Consider the following 23,129-nt stretch of genomic DNA (forward strand, 5'->3'; position numbering starts at 1 on the left):
AGTGAGACTCAAACCAGGTCTGTTAGATGGACTCCAGCCTGGATTTGGTCCCCTAAACCTCATGATATTCCATCAAGAGATTAAGAATACATCTGATGCCTCAGACTGGAGTCATGTGGTTACTTATTTGTAATGACTGCTGCTGTTATTGGCCAGATATATGTGTGCTGCTATAAATATGTTCTCAATATACACAATTATATAATGTTTCACACAATATCCATTTTACCCCCACATTTTAAAGCAATTAATAACTATTTCAATGTCTGTCTACACTAGCCTGTGAGTGTTGGGTACATATGCATTTTATTTCCATGTCCCCAGTATCCAGTGGAGTATGTGGCCCATGATGGCCGTTACAGATTTATAGTTGTTGAAGAAACAAATGAACGCACCAGTTTCCATTCCTACCAGTGGTATATATAAAAGTATTTATTTTTCCACGCTTTCAACAGGGCTAGGTGTGACCAATTTTTAGGATGATTGCCCATCAAAAAGGAAAAAAATAATAGATAAACTTTGGGTATATAATACTACATGTTTCTGGTCTACATTGTTTTCTTCTGATTAGAACAAGGATTGGCAAACTACTGCTTGCATGTCAAATCTGGCCTAGCTCCTGTTTCTGTAAATAAAGTTTTATTGGCATACACCCATGCTTGTTAGTTTATGCATAGCCGATAGCTTCTTTAATTTTACAAAGACTAAGTTCAGTAGTTGTGGCAGAGACTATAAGGCATACAAAGCCTGAAATATTTACCACCTGGCCTTTGACAGGAAACATTTGCCAACCCCCCCGCCAAGATGAACTGAGACCAACCTTTTGTTCTTGAAGTTATGGGTAAAAACCATCACAATGCCCATAGATTCTGATAGGTGGCATAGAGAAGAGGTCATGATGATCTCAATTGAGACATTCTAGCAGCTACTGAAAATAACTGGCATTCATTATTTCCTTGGGCTCGCTTCATATTGCCAGTTCAGAAAGAAGCAGATGTTTCATTTTGTTTTGTTTTTTAAATTTTTATTTATTTATGATAGGCACACAGTGAGAGAGAGAGAGGCAGAGACACAGGCAGAGGGAGAAACAGGCTCCATGCACCGGTAGCCCGACGTGGGATTCAATCCCGGGTCTCCAGGATCGCCCCCTGGGCCAAAGGCAGGCGCTAAACCACTGCACCACCCAGGGATCCCCTGTTTTGTTTTTAATCTCACTCCTTGCCTCCTAAGGCTCTGTTAACTAAATAGAAACAAATTCAGCCCTGCAGGCTGGGATATGAAGATGGGACAAGAATAAAACCAAAAAGAGCTATCTACTAGGATTGTTTATGTATTCATTCTCGTTCTCTTAAGAAATTCAACACTAGTTATATCGTCAAGAGAGAAAGCGCACTAGAAATACATGTGAATGTTCATTGAGTACTGTTGGTAACAACAACAACAAACTAAATAATTATCAACAGGAGGAATGGACCAGTGAATTTTAGTGCAATTCATACAATGAAATAATATACAGCAGTTAAAAATGAGTGAGCTGAAGTTGATGGATAAATCTCAAAAACATGTTAAACAGGAAAAAGCACATATACAGTATGATCTCGTTTATATAATTTATCTTTATATCCCGTTTATCTAATATATATGTATGTAAGAAAGCTACAAAATGCATCTATAGGAATGAAAAACAAAAACTTGGGCCTCAAGTACCTATATGGTGGAAGAGAGGCACTGGGGTTGGGGGAGGGCAGTACAGGGACTGCCTTTGTATTTCTAGTAATTTTTTTTCTGCTAGAATATGAACAGAGAGGTTTTTATCATATTTTTCTTAACTTTATCTGACTAAAATATTGTATGAAATATTAGCAGAGAGAAAAATAATGTGTAGTGTCACGTGGACTCCTACTGCCAAACACAATGAAGTGCAGGGAATTGGACAGTCAGTATTTAATTTGGCACCTACTGTATACAGTGGGGAGTAGTTTAAAAAGTCAGATGAAACTGGCTTTGAGGGTGAATCAGTCAGTTAAATTCATGGCTACTGCAATGTCAGTTGATGACAGGCAAGACAAGAAATTCAGATATGTTCCCCTTGCACTTCTGCCCACAACCCGCCTGTGGATTGTGAAATCAGTTCAGTAGATTGCTGTTCTCATTTTCTTTTCAATGCAATGGAATAGAAAATAATTGAGAAAACATCAGATTATGTAAAGGGTACGTAGTAGAAAAAAGTGCCATTTTGTGAAATGACACTTATGTCTGTACATGGGTGAGATGTGTGCACATAGTATGTGTGAATTGAGTTGCTCAGTGAAATGTATTCCTCTGGGTCCTGGCCAAAAAATTTGAAGGCCACCATATTACAGCTGATTCTTGAACAGCATGGTGGTTAGGGGCACTGACTGCCCCCCACACAGTTAAAAATCTGTGTCTAACTTTTACCTGCCCAAAAACTTAACTACTAATTGCCTACTATTGATAGGCAGCTTTACTGATAATATGAACAGTCGATTAACACCTATTCTGTATGCTATGTATGTATTATATACTGTATTCTAACAATAAAGTGATCTAGAGGAAAGAAAATGTTATTAAGAAAATCATAAGAAAAAAAAGAAAATCATAAGGAAGAGAAAATACATTTACATAGTGTTTGGTAAAATATCCACAGTTCAGGGACTCTTGGAGTAGCTCACTTGGTTAATCATCCTTCTCTTGGTTTCAGCTCAGGTCATGATCTCAGGGTCCCTGGATCAGTCCCCACATCAGCTCCGTGCTCAGCTTGGAGTCTGCTTGAAATTCTCTCTCTCCCTCTGCCCCTCCCTCTGCTTGTGCATGCACACACGCATGCTCTTTCTCTCTCTCAAATAAATAAATAAGTCTTTGAAAAAAAATTCACAGTTCAGACTTATGTTATTCAAGGGTCAATTGTAGTTATCTATTGTAATATAGTAAAGTATTCTCAAAGTTAGCAGCTTAAAACGTAAATATTTATTATCGCACAGCTCTGAGTGCCAGGAATTCAGGAGCAGCTTAGGTGGGTGGTCTTGGTTCAGGGTCTCTCACTAGGTTGTCGTCAAGGCATTAGTTGGGGCTATGGTCTTTGAGGTTCATCGGGGGCTGAGGATCCACATGGTTGCTGGCAGGCCTCCATTCCTCACGGGTTGTGGGACTGAGGACTTTAGGTCCTCCCAGCCTGGGTCTTTTCACAGGGACGTGGCAGCTGGCTCCCTCTAGAGGAAGTGATGAGAGAGAGAGCCCAAGATGGACGCCACGGTCTTTTGTAATGTCATCTGGGAAGTGACAAGCTGCCACTTCTGGTGATACTATTAGTCACAGGCCAACCTTCTGACAGTGTGAAAGGGAATTGCCTAAACGTGAGAATACCAGGAGGCGGGAGATTGGGGCCCTCTTGGGGGCTGGCTACCGCAGCCACCAACCTTGTCTGGGGGAATGTAATTGGCTAGAGTTTTAGAAAGTAGGAGAGTGGATTATTAGCGGATCAAAGAGGCATATACAAAGTCCTGGCTAGAGTTGTAAAGCCTGGTCGTTAAGGGCAAATACCAAGCCTACTGATGTTTGATCACATCTCTTCACACTTGGCACCCATCACACTTACCAGTGTGTTGCACCTAGAGACACACCACATATCTTTAGACACAAAGATAATTCAGGAATCAGAGAGCAGGGCTATAAGGAAAGATGAAAACATTTAGGATAATACAATTTAGAGGGAAGAAAACGGAAGAACAGTTCAACGTACACTTTTTATTTGTTATTTGTTATAGTCTTGTATGTGTCTCTATGTGTGCTTTGCCTCAAACAAACCATGTCAAAACAATGTTAGAAACTGGAATTTCCCTGTGAGGCCTAGAAGGGACTCTAGAAATTCTGTAATTCATCTCCTTTGTTTTATAAACAAAGAACATGAGGCCTGAATAATTGGTTCACAAAAAGGTTCCTTGAACTCTTTATATAAGAGAATTTCCTATAGCAATTTTTCTCAAAATTGAGTAAGACCCTTTGGGAAAAAAAGCATTCTTAAAGTCTCTGGTGTTGATTTAGATTGTTTTTTATAATAGATAATAGATAAATCTAGGTACGCAGAAGAACCCCTAGGCGTGGGGGCAGGCTGGGCAGGAAGGGGCTGAATTAGTTAAGGCTCCCCAAGTGAGTTCCTCTACCCCTTTGAGTGTATCATTGGCTATAATACTTATTCATTTGAATTAACACAGAAAAAGAAATTTAATCAGGCAAGGGAATGAAATGAAAGTCAAGAGATTTATTTTTTGTTTAAAGATTTTATTTATTCATGAGAGACACAGAGAGAAAGGCAGAGACATAGGCAGAAGGAGAAGCAGGCTCCCTGCAGGGAGCCTGATGCAGGACTTGCTCCCAGGACCCCAAGATCACACCCTGGGCCAAAGGCAGATGCTCAACCACTGAGCCACCCAGGTGCCCACAAGTGAAGAGATTTAAAAGGTGCTTTTTTACTTATTTCTCCATCTATTTCATTTTCCTCTCATTTACTCTGTCCCCAGCCTTGAGAAAGTCATCCCAGACTTTCTTCTCTTCCCTGGATAAATATCAGGTCTTGACTGCTTCCTCACCCTAAGCAGATCCAACTAGATGAATAAAAGGAATCTTACCCAGGTTTGTCATTTTATCAGCCAGAAACAGGGCCAGGAAATGTGTCTCTATTACTCCTCCCCACCCCACTCACAGTGGAGAACTCCTCATGGAGGGCTGGGATCCTCAGTGGGATCCTGGAGCTGTTCCCACTGCCTTCTGGCTGGGCCTGAGAAGCTATCCCTAAAAACCCAGCACCATCACATGTTCCCATAAACACACTAGAAATTCCATTTCCTGAGTCACAATTGGTAAGTTTTCTCCTCCAGCACTTAAAAGGTTCACCATAAATTCTAGATCACTTGAGATTTCATATGTTGGCCAAACACCACATCAACACAAAACTATCAGCCACATAAAATGGAGCAACCCCTTACTTCTCACAAGTGTGGTGTGGTTGATAGTGCGCAGAGCAATAGGCCTGTTTCCTATATGGAAAGGCAGCACCATATACAGCTGTCGACGGAAGGAAAATAAGTCTGTGGGCCACAGATAATTTCAGCGAGTGTGTTAAGCTCACTAGTATATATCACATTGACGTAACACGTCCAACATGCTTGAACCATCCTGGGCCCTGGGCTCATGGGTGTGGACAGGCAGGCACTGGGCTAGGAATCCAAAGAGCCAGGTTCTAGCTTGAACTGAGCTACTTCTAGCTCTGTGGCCTGGGAACCCCTTCCCCAATGTGAGCCTTGGGTCTCTCATTTGGTGTAAAAACTATAGTTGCCAGTTGTGTAGGATTCAAGAAGAGAATTAGACAAAACATGTGTGAGTGGATACAGTTTCTTTTTTTTTTTTTTCTTTCTTTTCTTTTTTATTGTTCCATCCCTTACAAGGAACAGACACCAAGGAACATTCTCTACCTCGTGACCTTGCTAAGGCCCAGTTTCATTTTTTTTTTTCAGGCAAAGCGATTACCTACAAAAAAGTACCTGGAATGTGGTGTCAACCTACTTGCAGGTTTCTGAATGCCTAATCCTTTCTTTCTTTTTTTTTTTTTTTTAAGATTTTGTTTATTTATTCATAGAGACACACAGAGAGAGAGAGGGAGAGGCAGAGACACAGACAGAGGGACAAGCAGGCTCCATGCAGGGAGCCCCACGTGGGACTCGATCCTGGGTCTCCAGGATCACACCCCAGGCTGCAGGCAGCGCTAAACCGCTGCGCCACGGGGGCTGCCCTGGATACAGTTTCTATAGGAACTCTAAAACCCTGTGCAGGTGCAAGATACTGAGGAAGTAAACGTGTTCTACATCCAAGAGCCAACAAAACCCAACATCTTCATTCTCAAGCAGATGGCTTCTTTGTATCCTTATTTACCTCTTCCTACATCAAATATTTGTTTGTTTGTTTATATTAGCCCTTAGAACAAAAGGAAAGGCATACACACTTCTCTCTTGCCAGGTTCAACACAACAGACACACTTTCCTGGCATGTTCACTACTTCTGATCAAGGGAGCAACCGCTGGAAGCAGGCTAGTGTGAGAATCGGCAACATAGGCAAAAGATACTTTAAGCATTTACTGGCAACACCCACCCTGAAGCCACCATGAAGGCCATGTTGGATAGATATACTCATACAGGAACATTTGACTGTAGAGTTTAAAATTCCCTCTGTGTGCAGTCTCCTCATATTTCACATACTCCTCAAAATAATACATGAGATGAGTTACTCCTGCCAGTGCTGTTCTACAGCTGAGGGGTAGGACTCGTCCAACATTGCTGACATGCCGAAGATAACTCCAAAAGTGGTGGAACTGAGAATCAAAAACTATTCTCAGACACAAAGTTCTATGAAATATATTATATATTACATTACAATATATGTTATAACCAATACGTTAATATGTTAGTTAATACATAGTAATATGTGAATTAGTGTATTCATATAAAATTTCTCCCTAACATCACTAGTAATGCCCAAGAGCAGGGGCTGATAACTACAGTCCCCCAAGTCAAATCTGGCCCACTGTCTGTTTTTGTGAATAAAGTTTTATTAGAACTCTCATTTGTTCATGTATTAAATTTGGTGGCTTCCATGGCCCAACAGCAGAGTGGAGTCGTTGTGACAAAGACCATACAGGCCACAAAACTGAATATTTACTCTCTGCCCCTTAAAAGGAAAAATCAGTGAGCCTGGTCCTAGGTCTATACATAACCACACTCTTACAGTGAAGATCAGAAATGGCCCTTTGGCACCCCTTTGCTCTCTGAGACCTGTGGGGAAGATGTCTTCTGGGTTTCTGTCTATTCTGAGCCCTTCTGTCAAGACACTCACTCACCAGATTGTAACTGTGCTTGGCCCCTCTCTCCTGATGTGAGTTCCTTGAGCTACTCCCATGAGCATCCCCACTCCTGCTCTTCAGGTGCTTCCTGAGTGGAGGTGAAGGAGATGCAATAAAATCTGCCCAGGGAGACAAACCAGGAGCAGAGTCTTAGGATCAGTGTGACGAGAGCTCCAGGGCAGATGAGCCCAGGGCCCACCGGGAGCTGTGGAGGCACAGGGGGCCCAGACATGGAGGGCCTGGGAAGGCTTCCTGAAGGAACTAAAATGCCTAAGCTGATTTTTGAAGGGAAACAGGGTCATGGGGGAGGGTGTGTCACCTAATGAATAGGGCAGAGAAAGGCCTGGAAAAATAGAAGCAGTTGTCCTGGTTTGGTTTGGCCAAAGTGTAGCTCTCAGCAATCAGTGTCCCTTGCTGGTGTCTGAGCATTGCTCTGTGTGGTGGATACTGCAGGAGTGAGGGCGGTGCTGGTCTTGCCCTCGTGGTGGCTGCACCCCAGCAGAGCGGAACCAGTTACAGCTCTGTGTACTGGCGAATCGTTGATTCCAGGCCACACCTTCCTGTCAGCAATTCCCCACCAACAGAGAAGTATTTCCTTGCCTAGGGATCTGAGTTGCATGGTTAAGAGGCCATGTTTCATGCCAAACACAGCTCATCATTAAAAGGAAACACAAGGGGCGCCGGGGGTGACTCAGTGGTTGAGTATCTGCCTTTGGCTCAGGTCATGATCCTGGGGTCCTGGAATCAAGTCCTGCATCAGGCTCCTTACAGGGAGCCTACTTCCCCCTCTGTCTATGTCTCTGTCTCTCTCTCTTTCTCTCTCATGAATCAATAAATAAAATCTTAAAAAAAAAATAAATAAAGGAAACACAAATGCTAGGAAATGTGCCCTGGGGTGTTGGTTTCCCAAATCTTTGACCTCGACTCCATGTGTATAATCAAGAAGCTTGAGATGATAAAAAGGACAAATTTCAGAGAAACCATGTTTCTTAAAACAAATTTTGGTGATGCCCATCAACTGATTAATGGGTAAACAAAATGTGGAATAGCCATCCAGGGGGATACTATTCAGCCATAAAAAGGAATGATACATTGATGGATCCTACACCATGAATGAACCGCAGAAACCTTCTGTTGAGTGAGAGCAGCCAGGTCACATGTCATATGCATGACACGTATGTGTTACATTTATTAGAAATGTCCAGGATAGACCATCCATGGAGACAATGCAGGTCACCAGCTGCCAGGGGCTGGAAGTGGAGAGCATCAGCTTCTAAGTATAAGGTTCCTTTGGAGCTGAAGGCAGTGGATCCAAATTCAAAGAGGAGGTGGTTGCATAACATTGAGACTGTACTAAATACCACTGAATTGCTCACTTTGAAATAACTAATTTTATGTTCTGTTGGTTTTGTCTTAATTTTTACAAACTGAAAAAAACGCTTCAGAAAGAAAAGATGTAAATATAGTCTTCTTGACTGTTAAATTCATTCAATAATATGACATTTTAAAGTTTAGAAAATGAACAAAATAAAACCCAGCCATAAACCAGCAGCTTTCACGGGTTAGAGTCAAGCGCAGTCTCCAGCAGCCATGGCCAATGGACGCTGGCCGGTGACCCGGCTGACCACCTCCCTTGTCCTTGTCTCTGTCGTAGAAATGGAGAAAACCCGATGTCAGCTGGAGAGAGAACACATCCTCCGGGCAGCGGGGCTGACGGACCCACAGCAGCCCGTGATGCCGGGCCTGTTTGTTCCCGAGTGTGACGAGCACGGGCACTACACGCCCACCCAGTGCCACGGCAGCACTGGCCACTGCTGGTGTGTGGATCGCGACGGCCGGGAGCTGGAGGGCACCAGGACCAGGCCCGGGATGACGCCCCCCTGTAAGTCGGAGGGCAGCGCAGCTTGGGGCTTGGGTCTGGGAAAGGCCTCAGGGACCAGAGTTGCAGTGCCCATGAGCATCGGGGGGCCTTGCCCAGGACACAGGTGGCACTTTGTGTCTGCCCTAAATCCTGTACTGCTCCACTGGCCTGGACCCCATTCCCTCCCTCCCTCTCTGCCCTCTGCACCCCTCTTCTGTCTTTCTCATCATGCATCCCCCTCCTCCATCACTCTGTCCCCCCCCCCATACCTCTTCTCTTCCTTTTCTGGGCGTACCTGTTCTGTACAAATGCCAGCGGGGCTGGCTGCAGCTGTACTGCTGTGGTAGCAGAGGGTGTGGGGGCTGTGGGCCTCCCAGAGTACACTCCCTGCCATGGTGGCCTGGCCTTCCAATGTCTGCATGGGATGTATCAGGCATGGAAGAGACCAACCGAAGGCCTCCCCTGGGAGGTGCGGGGGCCTGTGGGAGGCTGGCCAGGCTATGCAGCTTGGGACCCATGATGCCTCAGCCTCTGTTTACTCAGCGTCCACCCAAAGGAGGAGCAAAGCAATCTGTAGCGTGGCTTCCAGCTCTAAAATCCTGCTTCTGTCTCAAATGTGGAAAATGGGTAATTGTCAACAAGTGACCAAAACCAAATACAATCAGTCCTTGAATCTCCATTCACAATTGAGCTAATGATCAAGGATTGATCCTCTACCAGATAGCTTCTTGAAGCTGCTAAAAGGCTGCTAAGTGAGTAGGAAGTGGTCATTAATTCATCCAGCCAGCATTAACTGAGCTTCAGATCCTGGGGAACCTCAGGGGCCAGGTGAGCAGGTGTAGGGCAGGAGAGAAGCTCTGTGAGAGAGGAGGAGCCCGAGAAACCCAGAGGCTTAGGTGGGCGTGGGGAGCTAGTTGGGAAGGTGTTCCAGAGCAATATGGTGTGAACCAAGTTATCAAGCAGGGGCCAAGGTAGCAGCCCCAGAGAGGCTGTGGCTAGAAGGCCAATTCCAGGCAGCTGATGCAGGCTGAGAGGTTGGAGAGAGGAGGCGAGCCAAGGTGAGGGCTTTGGATGCCCAGCTGAGGGGCCTGGGGTTGAAACCGAGGGAAGCCAGGAGCCTGGGGAAGGTCTTGAGTAGACATTGGTCCCACCAGGTTTGGGTTTTAAGATTATTATTTATTTATTCATGAGAGGCACAGACAGAGGGAGAAGCAGGCTCCATGCAGGGAGCCCCACGTGGGACTCTATCCCAGGTCTCCAGGATCACACCCCAGGCTGAAGGTGGCGCTAAACCGCTGAGCCACTGGGGCTGCCCAGGTTTGGGTTTTAGAAATACTGCTAGCTGATCGGTAGAAGCTGAGATGGGGTGAGAGGCCCACAGGGGAGGTGGGGGCTGTCCCAGTGCCTGGCATTAAGGGAGGGAGCTATCTGGCCTACTGGCAGTGAGTTAGGAGACAGGGATGGATTCCAGAGATCGTAAAGAAATCAGTCAGACTAGTCTACATCACTGACTGGGTATATTGGGCAAGACAGGCAGGAGAAAGAGGTGGAAGTGGTCCCAGTGAGGACCAGGTCCAGCTCTCTGTCTTCAGAGAGCAGGAGACACAGCCCAGGAAGAGCCAGGACTCAGCATTCCGGGCTCCTCACCCTGCGCCACAGGCTGCCTGTCCCTTCTCAGGGCATGTTCTTGTCAAGGGGAGCCAGGGAGTCGTGTCAGGCGTTGGGGTTCAGCACTTAGGAGGTGAGGCCGAACCTGGGGGAGCATTAGCCCCTGATCCAGAAAGCCCGGGATGGGTGCGTTCCTGCCCTTTGGGTTGGGTCCAAGACTTGCCCACCAGGCAGGACGGGGTGTGTAGGGCAGGTCGACTTTGGGAAGCTCAGCATCTTCCAGTGGAGTGTGAGCAGGGGCAGGGGCTTCGGGGACTGCTCTGGCTGTCGTTTTGGTTCACTGTGGCAGCCAGTGCCTGCAGCAGGGCATGAATGGTTACATTATTTGTTTCTATTAAGGAGAAGGCTAAGCCCTTGGGTTTTTTCATGGTTTTTTGTTTTTTTCATGTGACCTTTCATGTTCAACTCATGCCCTGCCTTATCTACTTCACAAACGCCCTTTGTGGGCTTTCTGCTCCTTGTGCTGTTAGATGCAACATGGGCATCATGTGGCTGTGCAGTCTGTGGTGCCGTGAAGGTGGCATTCATGTGTGTGTGTGTGTGTGTGTGTGTGTGTGTGTGTACGTGCACCCACATGCGTGCCTCACCGCATACATTCCTGCTGCCCATAGGCCTTGCTCAATGACCTCTCCTGCCACACAGGTCTAAGTACAGTGGCTCCCCCGATTCATCATGGACCCTCAGTTCCTACTGCTGTGATTCCCCTGCCACCTGGGACCCATTTACTCTTTGCTCAGACTGGGAAGATAGAGCACCTCCCCCTGGAAGGGAGCATCATGCAGAAGACAGAAGCCAAGACATTGCTTCACGCTCCGGTGAGTGCTGGCTAATTGCAGTTGGTGACAACTTCCGCTCCAGTGACCTGGAAAATCAAGCAGGGTGTAGTTAGATCCAGCTCTGGAGCTTGAGCCTTGGGACTTAGGAGCCTCTGGGTTCTGTGTGACCCCAGGTGTGCATCTCTAGATGGGGCCACTGTATTCTCGAGCTGCCTCTGGAGCTCCCTGAGGGGATGGGAGCAGAATCAGGGAGGCCTTTCAGAGACCACTGTGGGATCTGACCCCTTGGTTAGGGGCACCACACAACTCGAGTATCTGGTCCGTGTGTGTCTCCCAGGTCCCACCTTGCCATTTCTGCTAAATTAATAAAGGGGCTCACAGTTGGCAGATCATCAACTAAAGATCCTCATATCTGCTGCAAGGCAATAAAAAGCTTCATCTTAAAGCTTTTCAAAGCATCAAAGATGCATTTTGTGAGTTGGGGATTTTTGTCTGTTAGAGGTTGGACACTTCTGAAAAGCCATTAACTTTCATCTGCAATCTTGACCCCTGCTCAGAAAGAAACCAGACCTGAGACCTGGGGGCGGGGTTGCAAGAGCAGAGGGGGCCCTCAGGTCCCAGAAGGAGTGAAGAAGGCTTTCAAAGCTTCTTGGATTCATGTTCTTCCCCTGTACAAAACCCTCTGATGGGTTCTCCCTTCACCCAGAATAAAATCCAGTTTTTCCCATGGCCTCCAGCTACTTTCCCCACCCCATTCCCTGTCATCGTCCTCCCACTCAGCAGCTTCAGCTGTCTGGTCCTGTGGCTGGTCCTCAACACACCACACACATCCCCATCTCAGGGCCTTAGCACTTGCTGTGCCTCCACCAGGAGTCCTGTCCCTCCCAGACACTTGTGCAGTTCCTGCCTCACCTGGTTCAGATTTCTGTTGGCATGTCACCTCTCTGGGAGGCCTGTCCTGGCCACCCTGTCTGCACTGCTCTGTCTCCCTGTCATGCTTGGTCTTTACCATATCACTCCACACTGCTTAGTACATTGTATATCAACATATATGCTCTGTATCTGATATATATGTTCCCCCTAAGAATGTAAGCACGCGAGACCAGAAACTGTCCATCTCTTTCATGGAGGCATTTGTTTTACAGTTGGATTCCTAGAGCCAAAACAGGGCTTGGCACTCAAAAACTTTTTTCTGAATGAATAAGTGATCTTTGGGTTCTTCTGTTGCCTCAGTGAAACATAAATCCTTGCAGGGACAATCATCATTGTTCTTTCATTGTGTCCTCCAGTGCACACGCTCAGGTAGCAGGAGAGGCTTGAGCTCCCTGTGACAGTCATTGTTGCCCGAGATCAAGGGTAGAGCCTGAATGTCAGGTGACAGTAGCAAAAGCAAAAAATTGAGGTGGAATAGGTGGAGGGGAGGGTGCTGACACCAGGATGAATATTCATTGTGTTCTTTTAGTTGATTTTTTTGTGTATATTTTTACCATTTTAACCACTTCACAGTGACAGTGTAACCATCACCACCAGCCACTCATCAACCAAACAGAAACTCTGTACTTATTAAATAATAACTCCCTCCTTCCCCAGCCCTTGGCAGCTACTAGTCTACTTTCTGTTTCTGTGGATTTGACTCCTCTAGATACCCCATGCCTTTGGAATTCTGTGGTATCCTTTTGTAACCTGCTTGCTTAGCAAAATATCCTCAGAGTTCATCCATGTTGTAGCAGGTATCAGAATTTCCTTCCTTCTTAAGCTGAATAATATTTTGTTGCATAGATTTACCACATTTTGTTTATGTATTCATCCATCGATGGACACTTGGGTTGCTTCCATCCGTTGGCTATTATGAATGACACTGCTGTGAACATGGGTGTACACATATCTGTTTTCACTTTTTAGTAATATAAACCAGGCCTGGAATTTCTGAATCATATGTCAATTCTATAGATTTATTTTTTATGTCATAGCATTCTCCTCAGTACCTGCACCATTTTACAGACATACGAGCACAGTACAAAGATTCCAACTTCTCAACATTTATTATTTTTTGGTCTTCATGGCAGCCATCCTAATACTTGTGAAGTAGTGTCTTATAGTGGTTTTAATTTTTGTTTCTCTAACGAACGATATTTCCATCTTCTCATGCATTTATGGACTGTTCGTGTATCTTCTTTGGAAAAATGTCTACTCACGTCCTTTGCTCATTTTGTCATTGGCTTGTTTGTTGTTACTGAGTTGTAGGAGTTCTTTATATATTTACTTGGAATTTCCACAGACATTTTATTTTACTTTATTTTTTTTTAAGATTCTATTTATTTATGCATGAGAGACACAGAGAGAGGCAGAGACACAGGCAGAGAGAGAAGAAGCAGGCTTCCTGTGGGGAGCCTGATGTGGGACTCGATCTCAGGACCCCAGGATCATGACCTGAGCCAAAGACAGACACTCAACCACTGAGCCACCCAGGGGCCCCTCCATAGACATTTTAGAGTAAGCTTGTAAGTTTCCACCAAAGGGGAAAAAAAGCCTGCTGAGATTTTGATATCAAAAGGTGCACAATAGGTGCCCTATTTGTGTCTCTTTTAAGCCTATTTAGGAAAAATTGATATCAATATTAAATCTTAGGATCCATTAAACTAATTTATCTCTGTTTATTTGGCTCTTCTTTGATTTTATTCTGCAATGTTTTATAATATTCAGTGTAGAATCTTGCACATTTAAAAATATTTGTTCTTAAATACTTTGTTTTGGGGGCAAATATAAGAATTACTGTTTTAAAATTTTTAGTTTTTGCTAGTGCATAGAAATACAATTTTATATTCACCTTGTACCCTGCAACCTTGCTGGGTTCAATTGGTAGTTATAATAGTTTTATAGATTCCCCAGGATTTTCTACATAAACAATCTAATTGTCTTAGAGTGGTTTTACCTCTTTCCATTATTTTTTTTTTTAAGATTTTATTTATCTGAGAGAGAGTGCATGTGTGTGCCTGTGCCTGCATATGAGAGAGAGAGAGAGAGAGAGCACACATGCGTCACAAGCAGGAGGAGCATCAGAGAGGGAAGCACATTCCCTGCTGAGCAGGGAGCCTGACCTGGGGCTTGACTTGGGGCTTGGTTCCAGGACCCTGAGATCATGACTTCAGCTAAAGGCAGACTCTTAACTGACTGAGCCACTAAGGTGCCCTATTCGTGTCTCTTTTAAAATGATCTTTAGATAGGTGAAGATTTCTTAGATAATATACAAAAATATTAGTCGGGCAGCCTGGGTAGCTCAGTGGCTTAGCACCACCTTCAGCCCAGGGTGTGGTCCTAGAGTCACACCGTGGGTCAAGTCCCACGTTGGGCTCCCTGCGTGGAGCCTGCCTCTCCCTCTGCCTGTGTCTGTGTGTGTGTCTCTCTCTGTGTGTCTCTCATGAATAAATAAAATCTTAAAAAAAAAAAAGTAGTAGTCATAAGAGAAACAATAATAAATTGAACTTAATAAATATTTTAAACTTTTGCTTTTCAAAAATACCATTAAGAAAATTTAAAAAATAAAAACAAACAAAAAAAGCGAGAAAAAAGCTACATGAGTGGAAATACACACACACGCATACATATGTATACAACAAAAGATTTTTATCTGAACTGCATAAAGAACTCCTACAACTCAATAATAAACATTTTTAAATGGACTAAAAACACTTCATTAAAAAAGTCCAGATGCCTGTAATCACATGAAAGAGTCCTACCATCATTGGTCACTCAGTTGCTAGTGGGTGGGCCACTCTTACAGCTGTCTGCACTTCCAGGATAAAGTCATCATTGGACTGGCCTTCGACTGTGTGGACAAGATGGTTTACTGGACTGACATCAGTGAGCCTTCCATTGGGAGAGCCAGTATGCATGGCGGAGAGCCAACCACCATCATTCGACAAGGTGGGCAAGCATTCTTCCTTCTCGACTTGGCTTCCTGCAGCCCAAGTGGCTCTTGGGGGAGAACAGAGGGGTGGAGTGTGTGGTTGCATACAGGATATCGTGATTTGAGTGGACCTGGGTTCTCGGCCTCAACACCACCCTTTCCAGCTTTCTCTGAAAAGTCGTCCACGAACTCTTCATTAAATCACAAACACTTTAGCTGAGATTTGTTGCTAGCCTAAGAAGAATAAGATTAAAATAGGGTAAGTGCCCACGCCTTTCTCTTAACACTTATCTAGCAAGTTTTAATGAACAATAAAGGCCAAACTCAACCCTCCACTTAGGATATATATTTCTCCTCTATCTGTCGAGCCTAGAATTGATTCTCAGAATGTCTGCCCCATGGTATGCTCCATTAGGCAGATGCATCATGAAGTTGGGAGAATTACAAATATATTGGCAAATATAATCCCTGATAATTGTCTATTCCCAAGATGGTTTTCAGGTCAAAAGTTGTCACTTCAGCCTGTAACATAACGGTGGAAGGAGGTCTTTTCTACCTTACCCTCCCTGAGTTGCTCACATTGCCTGTGCTTTACTGTTAAAGCAGGCTGAAGTTTCATAAACATTCCTCAAGTTTTAGTTGTGTTACTGATAATGAAGTGCATAACACTTTGGCACAGCTGACCCCTCAACATTTAACCTCAATTTCTTAATTTACAGAGGTCGATTTAAGTCAAGGACTTGTGTGTTATTGTTATGCCTCCATTCAACAAGTCATAACTATTTTACATAGATATGTTTTATCAAGATTGAAGGCCATTACAACCAAAATCCAAGGACTTCTATAAATTCCCCTTTACTGAAAAAGTCAAATATTACATGTCACTAAGTCAGTAACTCCTCAGCTGACTTGCAGATATTTTCAATGAAAAGACATTGTCTTGACAACGATGGTCCTCATGTAAAATCATTTTGCTTCCTTTGCAAAACACTCAAATCAAAGATACATCTTCAAAACATATGAGCCTCACTTGGTATTTCTTTTTCCTTGAGGCTGAATGTTGCTTTTCCAATTTCCAATTTAATGTTTCTGTAGCAGTTGATATTCTGGAAGGGTCCCTGTGCCTGTATTGGTCATACAGTTTTTTTTTTTTTTCTTTCTTCCTTGGTTCCTTCACAAAAGATGATGCAATAGGAATCAAGCTGAGGTTGAATTAAATACATCTAGCTTTTGACATAGGCTGCTGCATCATTTTCTGGAAGCCAGGGTGCTATTTAATGTCTGCTAGTTTTCATAGTTTGGTTTAATGAACAGAATTTTGAAAATGCCTTTTTCTGGGTGTCCTCTCTCTCTCTGTTAAAAATGTTGCTGTTATCTATGCTTTGACTTTAAAACCCAGTGGAAGAGGGGAGGAGGTCATCACTGCTATTTCCTGTTGCTTCTGGAACTGATAATCATCCAAGAAAGCTTTAAGCTCAGCAAGAAACATTCCGGGCAAAAGTCCACTGTGAAAACACAGAATTAAACTAGAATGTGATCTTTGTAGAAGGAAGATCACTGGGCATAAATTTTCTTTTATTTCAAAAGAGAGAAAGAGACTTCCTCTTCAGTTTTTGTCATGAAACAAGTTGGTGCCTCCCTCGTGAATGAAGGTGGAAGTGGGGAGCTCTTCTTTATTTCATGTGATCCAAATGGTAAGGCTGTCTCTCTTTCCTTGAGTGAAACTCCTAGCCAAATATCTTTAATAAGTGTCATAATTTGTTTCCTCTTGACATAAGCAGTATGGAATATACTGCCTTGCTATCTTCCCTTCTTTCCCTGACTACACAGTAACTACACAGACCTTTCTTTGGCATGAGAGTTCAAAAGGAAGCATTTTCCTGGATGGAGGAGAAGATTTGGTTGCTCATGGGTTCGAAGTCAGGATTAGAGCTGTTTGTAAGGAGACAGCACGACACGGAGTTTCTGAGGGCCCTGGGCATCTTGTCAGGCAGTGCCACTGAGCCGCCTTTCCCTCTACTTTTCTATCTGTGTGTTTGAATGGCTTGTGTCACTGGCAGAGGAAATATACCCCAGAATGGTTTATTCTGGTTTTGTCGGAAAGACAGAAGAGGTCTCTGGAGGTCAGGCTTGCTGTCCTTTCTCCCCTAGGGACGTGGGAAAAGTTTTAATACTTCACAAATCTCTACTGCTGGTTTGAATAATAAAAACCTTGTTCTAGGGCTGTTTCTAATTCTTAATAAACTTCCTCTGGCAGGGGTCCTTTCCGGGAGGGTGGGGCTTTGGTATTCTCAGCATCTGCAGTCAGTCATATTAGGAGTCCAGTGAAGGCTGATACAAGAGCTGAGAGTCTGAGTTGCTTACACATTGATGAAGAAACACAGTGTGGGGATGATTTCCTCAAACCTTGGATCCCATCCTTGGCCTCTTCCCCTTCCTGCTTACACTGCAACCATACTAAGTGATCTTCAATTCTCTAGTCAGTAGAGGAGAAAGAGCCCTAAGTGACACCAGCAGAACCCTGATAGCTACCGTCCTAATGTTTAATTTGCTTTCATTTGTAGTCGGGGAATCATTGCAGTCTTGAACTTGTGGTTAGGTTAGGTGGGCACCGAAGGTTCGTATTGCTGTCAGCTTACCCTGTGGCAACCCCTGGCTTGAAAATCAGTTACTTATAACCCAGAAGACTTCTGGGAGTGTTACTTGTGATTACTGATATCCCTTCTTTGTACTCCTTAAACTTCTATAGAAATAACAACAACTATGATTTCTTGCTGTTACTTCTCTGAGATGACCCTTTCCCTCCAATAACTAATGAATAAGGCAAATCTGTTTTGTGCTATTCTCCTCTTAAGATCTTCATATGCCTCCTCTTTGCTTGTGGGATAAGCTCTAAGCTCCTTAACATGAGCATCCTACACCTCTGGCAGCTCTCCCATCGTCATGGACACCAGCCATGCAAAATGATATATAGTTCACTTCAAGTTGGGTCCAATCTTCCTTTATAGTTTTGTGCTGGGCCCACTAGCTGGCTAACTCTCATCCAGGATCTTCGCCTGACAAACTCCTCCTGGTCTTTTGGGAGCCAGCTACACGAGGTGACACCACCCCACCCCAGGAAACCCTTCCGGAGTCTCCCCAGGCCAATGCCAGCATCCTCCTCCATGTTCCCATAAAAACAGAACTCAGTCTCAATTGTGGTTGCTTGCCAGCTCCTGGAAGCCGGGGACACAGCTTAGGTGTTGTCGTGGGCTTGGTTCCCAGTGGGGCACACAGGGTAGGTGTCTGCTGAATGAATGAGTGACATTTTTTTAAATTTGTCGCTTTGAGTGTTGCTTAGCTTATAAGCAACAGGCATTTCACATACCCATTTGTTTTCCCAAAGTGCAAGGATTGCACCCAAGAGAAATAACACTGAGCAATCAGAAAAACTTCATCATACCTGCTTACAAAACCCAGAATGTTCTGTGTTTGGTTCTAGATCTTGGAAGTCCAGAAGGTATTGCCCTTGACCATCTTGGCCGCAACATTTTCTGGACTGATTCTCACTTGGATCGAATAGAAGTTGCAAAGCTGGATGGCACCCAGCGCCGGGTGCTGTTTGAGACTGATTTGGTGAATCCCAGAGGCATCGTCACGGATTCCATGAGAGGGTATCTTTGTATAAATCTCTGTGTGTGTGTGTCCATTCCATTTGCAACTGTTCTTTCGGATATCCTCAAATATTAGGCTCTAACTCCAGCATCGCTCTCCTGAAATGGATGCGTTACAGGATGAACAGGATTGCAATTTCCCATGATCATGGACTTGATCCCATGCTCCACTTTTAAATCTTTTAAGAAGAGACTCTGTAAGTTGACAGCTCAGAAACTGGTTATTTCCATTTGAGTTGAATGTGGATTAACACCTGTGCTCTCTCCACCCCAGAACGGTATCAGAGTAGCATAAACATACCCCTGGGCCTCAGGCCAACACAACACGGCTGCCTCGGAGACCCCTTTCTAGGATTTTGTCTTCACATCAGTGCTTTCTTTTTCCCTACAATAAGCTCTAAATCCACACCAGGCCCTTGGCACCTTCACACTTTGATCCCTTCCCTGTGAGGCCACATCCCTAGTTCTGTGGCCACTTGACCACCACCCTGAACCCCTGGGTCTGCTGTGTCCCCCTGTGTGGGAACAGCATACAGGAATTCCTATGTGTTTGTCTCTGCTGTGGTGTTCTGTTTTGTGCTGTCTTTTTGAACAAGACACAATTTGTCTTTAGCAAGATACAATATGTCAGTTATGTTTAAGGGAAGTAAATTCATTAGTAACAGAGTAACCACGTTCAATTGAAGAACCAAATCCAAGTATTTTTGCAAAGGAAAACGTGTCTCATCACCTCCAGACCCATTAGCCATCCTGCATTTGAATGTCTGACAATGTCTTCATCATAGGTGTTTTTTTTTTTTTTTAAAGATTTTATTTATTTAGTTGGGGTAGTGAGAGTGAGAGAGAGCATGAGTGGGGGCTATGGTGGGGGAGGGAGAAGCAGACTTCCTGCTCAGGGGGCTCAATCCTAGGACCCTGGGATCATGACCTGAGCTGATGCCAGATACCTAACCAACTAAGTCACCTGGGTGCCCCATCATAGGTTCTTTTAAAGTTGTTTTAATAAACTTCTTCTCATCCATCTTTGTTATTTCTCTTCCTCTTTCCATTCCTTTTCCTCCTCCAGGAACCTTTATTGGACAGACTGGAACAGAGATAGCCCCAAAATTGAAACTTCCTACATGGATGGCACCAACCGAAGGATTCTTGTGCAGGATGACCTGGGCTTGCCCAATGGGCTGACATTTGATGCCTACTCATCTCAGCTCTGCTGGGTGGATGCAGGTGATGAAGAGCCCCAGGCCTGACCCCTGGGGTTGGAACAGTGCTTTTTTTTTTTTTTTTTTTTTTTTTTTTTAAGTTAAACAATTATTCTTACCCACTCTGGGCTGGTATCTATTACAGGGAAGGGGGCATGAGATAGCTGTCTTACTTTTCTGCACAAAAATAGCGGCCCATCTTTTCTCTGAAATGTATTGTTTCTCTAGGCTTGATGCTCGCTATCCAGGGCAAGTTCTCAGCTGGCTAAGTTGGGCATCAGCAACCTCTAGCCCATGGGCCAGTGCAAACAAGCCACCTGTTTTGCTTACATCTAGGTGCTATAAATGGTTTTTACATTTTTAAATGTTACATTTTCAGAGGTTATGTAAATGCATCCATTATGTCCTCAATTTTGCCTCTCGGCCCCCAAAACTTAATTACCATCTGGCCCTTGAAGAAAAAGTTTGCTGACCCATAGAGCCAGTCCTCATCATATTATTATCTATCTTTTATGCAATTCGTGACTTATATTTCTGTGGCTTACAGCTGTCCTCAGGGGCCCAGGCAGGACCTGGAGCCAAGGAAAATAAAGGTGTACAATCCTGATGAGATCCCCTACCCTGGGGTATCGAGGGATGTGGGCGGGATGCTTAGTGGGAGAGTATGGTCAGTCATCTGTTAAGTGTCTCCTGAGTACCTACCCTTTTCCCAACACCGTCAGGTGCCATGGGAGTGCAGGGACTGCATCTTGCATCCAGGGAGCACAGGAATAAATCTTGCACAATTAAAGGACAATGCAAGGCTTAAGTTAGCCCTAGTCTGGGCGCTGATGTGGGGCCATGTGCGGTTGCAACCATGGGGCATGTTAACGATGGTTAAGGGCTTGGAGTGCAGGGAGGGAGGGGCTGGGAGGCTTCAGGCAGTAGGGACTTGAGTGAGAGCTGGAAGATGTCATCATTCCTACTTAATCCCCAAGCTGCTCTGGGAATGGGCAGAACAAGGAGAGGCCCCCCTGCCCCGACCTGCATCGGAATCAGGTATGGATCCCCAATGGAGGGGGGGTGCTGACCAGTAAGAGGGGCAGGGCAGGGCAAAAGCTTTCTGCTGTTCAAGAGCAGGTCTCATGTGTTCTCCAGGATCTGTCATTGTAACACCGACTTCTCTCACCCCGGCCCTCGTTACTGGTTTTGTCATAAAGGGGCCGTTTCTTGGCTGCACAATAAACCACTTGTTTTCGCTCCACACAGGCACCAATCGGGTAGAGTGTCTGAAGCCCGATGAGTCTGGCCGACGCAGGGTTCTCGAAGGGCTCCAGTACCCTTTTGCTGTTACAAGCTATGGGAAGAATCTGTACTACACGGACTGGAAGACGTACGTCAGCAGGGGCCGGGGAGCCTACCCTGCTGCCCTGTCTCTGGGAGGCCAAGCCCTCCCCATGTGGCCTCTTGACCTGACCTTCCAGCGCCCAGAGACACCTGCTGTCTGCCTTGGCCTTCTGGTTGTCAGGAGAGGAGGGGGAAGAGGAGTGAGGCAGAGGGCACCTGGGGGGTAGGAGGTGCTGTTTATCATCTGATGCTCCTGGCTGGGCAGCTTCAAGTATGTATACTTGGACTTGGGAGAATGTCTGTTCTTTCCCCGAGAGCTGGCCTGGGGTCCCTTGGCTGGTAGGCTCCATGCCCACCCCAGGCTCCTATTGCATTACACTTCTTAAACTGCAATATTCCCAAAGCCCCTGCTGGACCACCCCTTCCTGCAAACATGGGGCGTCAAGCCAAGCAAGCAACTGGGGCCCAGGGCATCTGGATGGAAAGCCAATTTCCCAGTTTGGAATTTAGAGCTGAGGGGAGAGCTTGCTAATCTTTGTCCTTTCTAAGAAGGCAGAGAAATGCAGGCTTGTCCCTCCCCAGGAGGAGGGGGTGGGGATGGCTAGGCAGTAAGGCCAACGTGTCTCTTCGTGGCCCCAAAACCACAGAAAAGGCCACCTTGTAGGCAGAAAGTTGGAGCCATCAGATGTGTCTTTTACCTTCTGCCCTTTGGTGTTCCACAGGAATTCCGTGGTTGCTGTAGATCTTGCTATTTCCAAAGAGACTGATGCCTTCCACCCCCACAAGCAGACCCGGCTATATGGTGTCACCACGGCCCTGTCTCAGTGTCCCCAAGGTAACCCACCTGTGCTCTTACTAGTCAGGGGCTGGGGGCCCCTGGCTGCTCCCTGCCTGGGCTCTCGTAGCCCTGAGCACATGGCAGGTGAGACACAGCCCCTTCCCTCAAGGGTCTTCATTATTTAGTAGATGAGCCACACTGAAAACATGAGAGGATGAGGTGGAGGTGATGGACCAGGGTGAGGGAAAGTACTGAATCTTGGGCTGGGTCTAGATATATGCAGCCTTCAGGTTCCAAATAGGAACATCCGTGTTACCATCTCTGCTGCTTCAAGAGTCCATCCATTTGACCTAACAGCCATATTAATAATCACTGCTGCTGGGGATCCCTGGGTGGCTCAGCGGTTTGGCGCCTGCCTTTGGCCCAGGGCGTGATCCTGGAGTCCTGGGATCGAGTCCCGCGTTGGGCTCCCGGCATGGAGCCTGCATCTTCCTCCTCCTGTGTCTCTGCCTCTTTCTCTCTCTGTGTCTATCAAAAATAAATAAATAAATAAATAAATAAATAAATAAATAAATAAATAAATAAATAAATCTTTAAAAGAAAATCACTGCTGCTAATAATCACGACCATGTGTATTAACCCAGCCTTCTCAGTGCTGGGTACTCATGAGTTCACTAATCCTCAGAGCAACCCCATGAGGTAGGTACCGTTCTTGTCCCATTTTATTAATAAGGGAACCGAAGCCACTTGCCCAAAGCCACGCAGCTCACAGTGGCACAGCCGTGGGGGAGCTAGGCAATGTGGCTCTAGAATCTGCTGTGCCACCTCTCTGAGACCCCTCCCCAGACTTGCGCTCCATGGCTTCCCACCTACCTCCAGGCTGATGCAAAGCCGAGTGGACAGGCTAGACTGAGAGCACTTTGTGCTTGAAAATCCCAGCTCCGTGTTATACTCAGAGCTCCCAGCTCTGATGGTAAATCAGTCCCCAACTCAGGAATTGAGTTTTGCCCATCTGGTAAATCCTTGAATGGCGAGGAGTCCCTCTTCCTG

The 23,129-nt window shown here is 45.3% G+C and overlaps 1 protein-coding gene across 1 annotated transcript in view; it reads left to right on the top strand.

Annotated features, from left to right (window-relative positions):
• The window catches only part of NID1 (nidogen 1), an 83,919-nt gene that overhangs the window by 58,743 nt on the left and 2,047 nt on the right, over window positions 1-23,129 (top strand). Inside the window, exons 13-19 of the mRNA XM_077894417.1 lie at window positions 8,566-8,793; window positions 11,083-11,255; window positions 15,014-15,140; window positions 18,605-18,776; window positions 19,843-20,000; window positions 21,224-21,347; window positions 22,024-22,136. Coding sequence (XP_077750543.1) covers window positions 8,566-8,793; window positions 11,083-11,255; window positions 15,014-15,140; window positions 18,605-18,776; window positions 19,843-20,000; window positions 21,224-21,347; window positions 22,024-22,136 — 1,095 coding nt within the window. The remainder of the gene's footprint in view (window positions 1-8,565; window positions 8,794-11,082; window positions 11,256-15,013; window positions 15,141-18,604; window positions 18,777-19,842; window positions 20,001-21,223; window positions 21,348-22,023; window positions 22,137-23,129) is intronic.

The sequence above is a fragment of the Canis aureus genome, chromosome 4 (genome assembly GCF_053574225.1).
Source record: "Canis aureus isolate CA01 chromosome 4, VMU_Caureus_v.1.0, whole genome shotgun sequence".
Classification (NCBI taxonomy): domain Eukaryota; kingdom Metazoa; phylum Chordata; class Mammalia; order Carnivora; family Canidae; genus Canis; species Canis aureus.